Consider the following 9020-nt stretch of genomic DNA (forward strand, 5'->3'; position numbering starts at 1 on the left):
CTGCAAGCCCCCCCAACCTTTTCTATTCACAAAAACCTTTGTATTCTAGTGTTATTACTTTTCAGTTCCATGTAATTATTTTTAAACAAAACAAATTCAAGACAGATTGAAACATACTGTTTCTTTTTTGTCACTGCAGACATTCTATACAACTTAAAAGTACGTAAAGCTCAATTATACAATAATTGTAACAAATAAGCACAAGTCAACCTGCCATTCCAAACAAGACCACAGGGAGACGCCAAAGGACTGCATATAAACTACTATGGATCCATTCAGGATCACTAAACACACCAAAAAATACAAATGAAAAATAAAAACATTCTGAATGTGTGGAACCTCAGCGATCTGAAGGTGGCTCGATGTCATCAGTGAATAGTTCTGTTAGGAAACATTCTGTGTTTGGAGTGTCTGATGCCCATATGTAGGCTACATAAACACCACTGATCCTCACAAACTTCTCCAAAACGAGCATCTGTTATAATAAAACACTCACTATATACAACTACGTGAATATACTGAACTGTGTTCAAGCAGAAATGTTATAGTGATCAGTGCGCTACTAGCGCACAAACATGGTTCAGTTGCTTTGACACAATCTGTATTGTTAAATGCGCTATATAAATAAAGGTGACTTGACTTGACGGTTCGTTTGCGCATCAATGTTCGACTCCTGTATCTGTCACTAATCGTCTTTACCTTGATTACAGTCATCATCCATCAAAACTTTACTAACGTGACCCTGGCTTGATTAATCCAGCCGGGAGCTGTAGTTTGCGTATCATATGCTCATACAGCAGTAACTTAGGCTGTTTCACACAGCGCGATGAGAAACAGCTAGAGCTGCTCTGAAACACAGAATATCACAGAATACGTAGAGAAGTGGTGCTGTTATTTATTTATATATATTTTTTTTTAACATATTAATCATAAAATAGCCTAAGTGAATTTATTACAGGGCTGGGCGATATAGCTAAAAAAATTATCAACGATATAATGTTTCATATCGTTCTGTATCGATAATTATTGACATTTTTTATAACCTTTTTAAAACAAAGCACAATAGAAAAAAATGTTTACATTTAACCACTGTGTTTTTAATTTACCCAATTTATTGAGATAAACAATTTTGTTTTAACAGTCAAACACAATATAAAATGTAAACAAATATCTTCTTTCTTATGTGTTATATGCAGATTAAATAAGTCTTATGGAAACTTTTGGCTTGTCTCCCGAAGCCACAGGAGGGCGCAATGAGCAAAACTATGCAGCGTATTAAATTGTCAATGCAATGAAATAACTGTCCATAACATAACGTCTAAAGTAACATATATAAATCAAATATAATTTCGTAAATTGCATAAACAATTATGAACAAAAGAGCATCACATCGAGCTGAATCGCCGATCACACAGATTGCATTTGAAAACATATGAGATGCAGTGAAAAGGAATAAACCTCCACAAATTCGCGACGTGTTTTCTAAACGTTTAAACCGTTTTAACTTTGCATGGTTACATCTCTTGTGTGAGACGCGAGTGCAGCAGTCGTATTTGTCCATCTAAAAATGTGCTGAATATGCGTTCTGTGTGAATGGCTTGGTTTCGGTTTTAACCTAATCAAGATCTTCTAAGCACTGAGCTTCTATATTTCTCTAATATTTTGAATGAATAACACAGCAGCGGCACGTCTCGTGGGCTAGACTAACAAAACATTAAATTGCAACAACGTCACTTACATCATCATCACCGCATCTCGCGCACCACTGATGATGCTCCCTGACGCACACCTAACATTCGACTGTACCATTTTCGCATTCAAATGTCGTTTTTTTATTTTAAATTCGATTAATATTAATTTTTTTATTCACAATCTCCTCATCACAGGCTGGCACAACTCATGTTCGTGTTTGTGTGTGCGTCACTCATAGCACGTGCCTATATCGTGCGCTATATCGAACATTTTTTCTATCGTCTATCGTTATATCGTGCGCTATATCGAACATTTTTTCTATCGTTATCGATGAAGGAGTACGTCGATAAATATGGATACCGTTCTATCGCCCAGGACTAATTTATTATATTTTAGCTTTAAGTTATCTCACACCCCCCGGTTGAGAAAGCATAGGCTATTTAAATGATGTGCGATCTACCAGCATTGCCTTTGCGATCGACTGGTAGATCGCGATCGTCCTATTGGGCACCCCTGCTCTATTCTTTTTCTATTCTATCTGTTTTCTTTTTACTTATTATATAATTTAAAAAAAACCTTGCTACATGTATTGCGTTAGGCTAACTGACACTTGTCATAGCACTTGCGGCATATCATTGCTCTTTTGTTGATTTTGATTGCTTTCATTATCCTCATCTGTAAGTCGCTTTGGACAAAAGCGTCTACTAAATGACTAAATGTAAATGTAGACTTTTACATTTTCTGAAGAACGTGAGTGAAGTTAAGGTGGTCTTACTCATTTTTCACTGGGATCTACATGAACTGAAGTTCACAGGTCACTAACCTTCTCTCCTGTCAGTGTGACCATGTCCAGCGGCCCGTACATGAAGCGACCCGTGACCACCTGATTGCCGTCCTCCGTAAACACAGCATCGTTCACACGGTGGTTTGCCGTAACGTTCTTCAACACAAACACATCTTTACGTCAGCAACATTCCCTTAATGGATTTAACAGTAATTTGGGATTTCTGAGATGTTGAGGTGCCCATCTCACCCTGATTTTCACGTGGGTCCTCTTCCTTATCCACTTCTCCCGCGGTTTGGACGGAGTGAATTCTGACACCTCCTTCCCATCGAGTTCCAAAATACTGGAGTTCTCATGCCTCATTACCTGAGAGCCGGAAAAATAATAAATAAAATTACATTTGCCCAATTTCATTAGGAATTGTGTTTATAGGATGATTGTTTTAATGGTAAATAAAATGCTACTTTATGCAATAAAAACAATTGATGCACTAAGAATTAACAAGTAACGCCCCCAATCTGTATGTTCCCCAATTGAGTTATTTTCCTTCCTAGATGAAGTATCACTAAAACACAATCTTTTTGTAATTAATTTTATTTTTTTGCAATTAGATTTTTAATATTGTTTGGCAAGCCCTTATTTTACTACATAAAATGTTAGCAAAAAACGGTAAAGTTTAGTATAAAAAAGATAATTATATAATAGACTTTTAAACATTAAAATAACTACAAGATATCTACAAATAAAAAAAATTATTATCAAATAAATAAAAACATGATTATGAAAATGTTTTTATTTTAATTTTGTATTTTATTTGAACATTTAAATAAATAAAATAAAAAAATAACAATAATAAAAAATAACATACTAATACAATGACATAATACAAAAATAATGAATAAAAAATATTTTAATAAAAGCCATGAAAAACATTATCAATTATATTATATATGTCCAATTTAATTAAAAGGAATTGCTATTCTAAGATAATTGCACTTATTTTATTATTTTAAAATGTTGCCAAAAACAGGAAAGTTTAATTTAATAAAGATATGACAATTTTATTATGGTCTTTTAAATATATTTAAATAACTAAATAAAAACGTATAAGTACAATAAATGGCATAATAAAAAAATGAAAAATATATATTTTTTAAAGATTAGGGGGAAAAAAAAACAAAAAATTACATTGTATTTGCCAAATTTGATTAAAAGGAATGTTTTTTCTAGGATTATTGCCTTTTTTGTTACTGAAAATAGTGAAGTTTAATATAATAAAGATAACCATTTTATAGTAACCCTTTTAAACATTTAAATAACTAAATATAAAATTTATAAAAATACAATAAAATAATAAATAAAAAAACTTAAATTAAATGTATTTTAATAAAATCCAGAAAAAAAAATAATTATATTATATTTGCCTAATTTCATTACAATCAACTATGGACAATTATCCTAGAAGAGCTGCTTTTTTTTATGCAGTACTACATGCTGTACCTGCATAGCGAATGTTTCCAGATGCAAATAACTCCTAACGATTCTTTAAGCAGAATTCATATTTTATCATCTTAAATAATATGGTAATCTTCACCTGTCGGAGCAGGAAAGACACAGCGTCCGTTGATTCCCAGTAGGAGGCGTGAAACAGGTGAGGTAGAGCCACGGTGGGGAACGCAGTCAAAGCATCAGGACAATACAGAGCGAAATCAATGCGCTTCGTGCCCCACCAGCGAGCAGCGACTGCAGGAGAGACGACACGGGACGTTCAGGCATGCCTGTCCAAACCATTACCGCTACAACAGCAGCTTCAAATACCATTACAGATTTCGGTTTCATCTGTACATAATTCATGAACGTTTCAGCCACTGGTTCTAGGACAGGACGAGGACATGTGATGCAGGATTGCTTCAGGGGCTCAAAAGGAATTAAAGAAATGGAAAGTTGTTGTTTTGTAATGTGCACTGGGCCGTGCGAGGCTGTAGTGCACATCTCTTTTCTGCTTCCTCCCATGACCCATTGCAAAGACACTCAAGAACACAACCCTGTTTTTGGTTTGTAATTCTTTCAATTTGGGTTGAATGTTCTTGAATGGCCTCTAGTTCTCTACAACTAGGATTGGGAATCAAAAACAGTTCTTTTTTAAAACTGGTTCTATTTTGACTGGGAAAACTGGGGGTTGTGAAAAAATACAATCAACAGACAATGTATCTGTTGTATTGCGTCGTCCTCACTGGTTGCACGCAACAACAAACCTACAGTGTGAACCGTGTAGTCCGATTCACAAACAACTCTTATGAAGTGGTTTTAAATAAAGTGGTTATGAAGTGATTTTTAATAAATCAGTTTTAAAAAGGCTCCCTTATCTCCAAGTGTTATCAAAAACAAATTCTTGAAATATATGTAATTTAAAAAATAGGTAAGAATAATTAATAATACAAATTTTGCAATAAAAACCATTTTTGCACTACAGCAAAATTAACAATTAATGTCCCTGATCTATATGCAAATTTGATAATTATTTGCAAAATATGCATATAACATTTTTGTAATTCATTTTTTAAACTAATAATAAAAATAATAATAATAATTTGGTTAGACTAACTTTAAATAAATAATAATAAAACATTTTATACATTACCAAGAAATAAAGAATTCATGTCCCTATTCTATATGCTAAATTTGATAATTATTTGCTTAATATACGCAAATAATATATTTTTAATTAATTTTTAATTAATTAATTAATAATAATGATATTTAATTTATAATAATTTGGTTAAACTAATTTTAAATATATAATAATAAAATAATTTATACATTACCACAAAATTAACAATTCATAATTAGTAATCTATTATTTAATATTCACCGAAATAATATAATATTAAATTATATTATATTATTTGGGTGAATATTAAATTAGTTGCATAATAATATGAATTGTGATGTTATTTAAAAAAATATATTATTAATTTATTATTATTTATTTAAAATTATTATTAATGTGTTAAAAATTTTAATAATTTTTTGTGTTGTTTAATTATTACATTAAAATATGTTATCAATAACAGTGCATTTTAATGTAATAAAGATAACCATTTTGTAATAATCTTTAAACATTTTAAATTTAAGATAAAAATCAATTTTAATTTAAAAATAAGTAATTTTGCTTAACATATAAATATGATCACTTATTGGGTGGGGCTGCTTCGTCAAAATTATTTTAACAAAATTGTGTGGAATCAGAATCACTAAACTCCTAGTGATTCCCATCCTTATGTATAAGCGACCGCTAACAGAAGACATACACGCCATGAGCATGATGCACAGCCAGATAATGGGAGCAAGACAAGTCAACATCCTTCAAAGCATCTTCAGAGGGTTTTCATCATTCAGAGCAAACCCAGAGCGGCTTAGGGCTCAGGAGATGAAGAACCAGAGCACCAAAAGCTTTAAAGCTTTAAAAGGAAGGGGGCATGAATTCGAAAAACAAGGGCATCAGCGCTGGGGAGGTCAGCAAGAAAACAGGCTGAAGATTTGGAGGGCTAAAACAGGAAGTAGGAGGGATTGCAGGGAATGCAGTAATGGTAGAAACTAATGCAGGCAAACAGGAGAGCGGGTGCATCTGGAGGGTCCAGGAGACCCTCCGACCAGATGTCTACCCACACTCCAAGTACCTTGCTCGATGTCCAGCGGGACACATGGAGATGGCGGGTCTGAGGCAAACAGGAGAGCGGGTGCATCTGGAGGGTCCAGGAGACCTTCCGACCGGATGTCTACCCACACTCCAAGTACCTTGCTTGATGTCCAGCGGGACACATGGAGATGGCGGGTCTGAGGCGAGGGAGGGTGAGGGCTCAAAGCCTAGAGAGACGCTCTGCTCTGAATCATCCAAACAGCTGGAATCCTGCCTTTCTACCTGCTGCTTATTTTGCGCTTTGCTGGATTTGGGGGAGGGGCTTCGGGAGCTGCTTTTATTATAGGGAAGGGCCAATTGGGACAAAAGACTGAGCTTTTTGGAGAGACTAAGTTGGCATGCTTGCGCTACTAGAGAAAAAAACAACATCAAATCAACAGCAGTCAAAAGATGAACATGACACGTGTGATAGTTCCTAGCTATATCTGCAGCATTAAAAAAACTGTTTTTGCTGTTTAATATTTCTGTGGAAACCGTGATGCATTACCGTTAAAGAAAAATAATTATTATTATTTAGCAAAGACTCATTAAACTGATCAAATGAGACAAAGACTTTTATGATGTTTCCAAAGATTTCTACTCCAAATAAATGCCGTTCTTGAACTTTAAAAAATCCTGAAAAAAATGTTTAATGGTTTCTACAAAAAGTATTACGCAGCAAAACACTGATAATAACACAGTAATATTTTTTTATTCAAGAAAAATACATTTCAAACAAAAAAAATGGAATAAAAACTATTTCATAACATCAAATCAACAGCAGTCAAAAGATGAACATGACATGTGTGATAGTTCCTAGCTATATCTGCAGCATTAAAAAAACTGTTTTTGCTGTTTAATATTTCTGTGGAAACCGTGATGCATTACCGTTAAAGAAAAATAATTATTATTATTTAGCAAAGACTCATTAAACTGATCAAATGAGACAAAGACTTTTATGATGTTTCCAAAGATTTCTACTCCAAATAAATGCCGTTCTTGAACTTTAAAAAATCCTGAAAAAAATGTTTAATGGTTTCTACAAAAAGTATTACGCAGCAAAACACTGATAATAACACAGTAATATTTTTTTATTCAAGAAAAATACATTTCAAACAAAAAAAATGGAATAAAAACTATTTCATAATCTATATATAATCATAATCTACTATATATACTGTATGTATGTGTGTGTAATTACATATTATATATATAACATTTGCAGAAATAATATTGTTATTTGTATAATATTTGTATGTTTTTTATGCTTAATATTTTTTCAACATTAATAATAATAGTAGCATTGTAATCATTTAAAAAAATAACAAATTAAATAGATGAAATTAATTAAATCAAATGTAATTAAAGACAATAATAATAATAAGTATCACTAATTTTAAATAAAATATACTGTAAAATCTATTTATGCACTACTGCAAATTAACAAAATTAAAATTCATGTTCAATGGCTGCTGAAAATTAATCTTTGCAATCTTTGCACAGGAATAAATGACACATTAAAATATATTTAAAAAATAGAAAACAGTTACTTTAAACAGTAATAATATTTTAATAATTTTTAACAGTTTTTACTGTATTTTTGATCAAATAAATGTAGCCTTGGAGAGCATAAAAAAGTTATTTCAAAAACATTTTAAAAATTAAAGATCCCGAACTTTTAAACCATAGTGAGTATATTAATGTATTCATTTATTCCATATTTAATGTAAATGGAAAAAAAAGTGTTTTGTGGTAAAAACACCAATTACTCAATTACTCCACTGCTGCAATATAATATAGTTGATATGTAGATTATTGTATTCTGCTAACCGACTGTGTGTGTGTGTGTGTGTGTTAACTTACTGTTGGCGATGTTGGAGGCGGTGTAACTGTCCACTAACCCCGACACCTGGCTGGCGATGCTGGTCTCGCTGGCCCTGCGTGCCCCGCGGAAGGCTGGAACAGATGCCGGAGACGAAGGATTGGAGTGATCCGCAAACATGATGCTGTGAGACTGCATTGCATCCGCTGTGAGGGCCAAAACCAGCAATTACTCACACAGACTGGGAACTGACAGGGAAATTAGGGCCCAGAAATCTGACAATTCAGTACAGACTAAATCTCCGTTCCAAAACCTAGTGAGCTGCCTATCTAGACAGCAGTCTATCTAGTAGGCATTACAGGTGCGCTCACAGGGCAGCAGAGATCTCACTAGATTTTGGAATGGAGCTAAAATGATGCATCATTAATCATTTGTAAAAGGGCCATTTGATTCAAAATGATGAAAGGAAGTGAAAAGAAGATGCAAACACAAAACCAAAGAGAGATAAAAGTAGTAAATATTGCCCCTGAGTCCATTCTGACAAATTCTGAAGGAATTTAAGAGAGCATTTACAGCTGATGAATTTTATTAGAAGGCCTCATGGGGCATTATTTACCAAATACACATGCAACCCATCATCAGAATCAGGATTTGTCATTAGTCAAGATGCTTGAATTTAGATTTGTCTTATTATTCTTGTTGTATTGTTATTTTAAAGGTGAAGTGTGAATTTAAAAAAATGCTGGTTTCCAAACAGGTTTCCTATACACTGCCCATAGGTTGGACCGTTATATTTTTCACCAAATTCAAAAGAAAGAAATATTTAGAAATTTAAGGACCATTATTTTCATAAAATTAAGCACATTTCCAAAAGCATTCCCCATAATAAATTAAAGGGGTCATATGATGCGATTTCAAGTTTTCCTTTCTCTTTGAAGTCTGTCAGAAATCATAGCACGTCAGCTGTCTTTACCGTGGCTTGTGTACTGCATCATCACTGTGTCTGTCACGTGACTCTGTTGCCCTTTCGGGCTTGAACTGAT

At 33.2% G+C, this 9020-nt stretch overlaps 1 protein-coding gene across 4 annotated transcripts in view; it reads right to left on the minus strand.

The window, feature by feature from the left end:
- pitpnm2 (phosphatidylinositol transfer protein, membrane-associated 2) overlaps positions 1-9020 on the minus strand; it is a 58054-nt gene that overhangs the window by 11423 nt on the left and 37611 nt on the right. For all 4 annotated transcript variants that reach the window (XM_016441804.1, XM_016441962.1, XM_016441724.1 and 1 more), the window contains 4 exons: positions 8019-8183; positions 4071-4219; positions 2726-2842; positions 2516-2632 (listed from right to left, as the gene is read on the minus strand). In XM_016441804.1, coding sequence (XP_016297290.1) covers positions 2516-2632; positions 2726-2842; positions 4071-4219; positions 8019-8183 — 548 coding nt within the window. The remainder of the gene's footprint in view (positions 1-2515; positions 2633-2725; positions 2843-4070; positions 4220-8018; positions 8184-9020) is intronic.

The sequence above is a fragment of the Sinocyclocheilus anshuiensis genome, unplaced genomic scaffold (assembly GCF_001515605.1).
Source record: "Sinocyclocheilus anshuiensis isolate Anshui unplaced genomic scaffold, SAMN03320099.WGS_v1.1 scaffold269, whole genome shotgun sequence".
Classification (NCBI taxonomy): Eukaryota; Metazoa; Chordata; class Actinopteri; order Cypriniformes; family Cyprinidae; genus Sinocyclocheilus; species Sinocyclocheilus anshuiensis.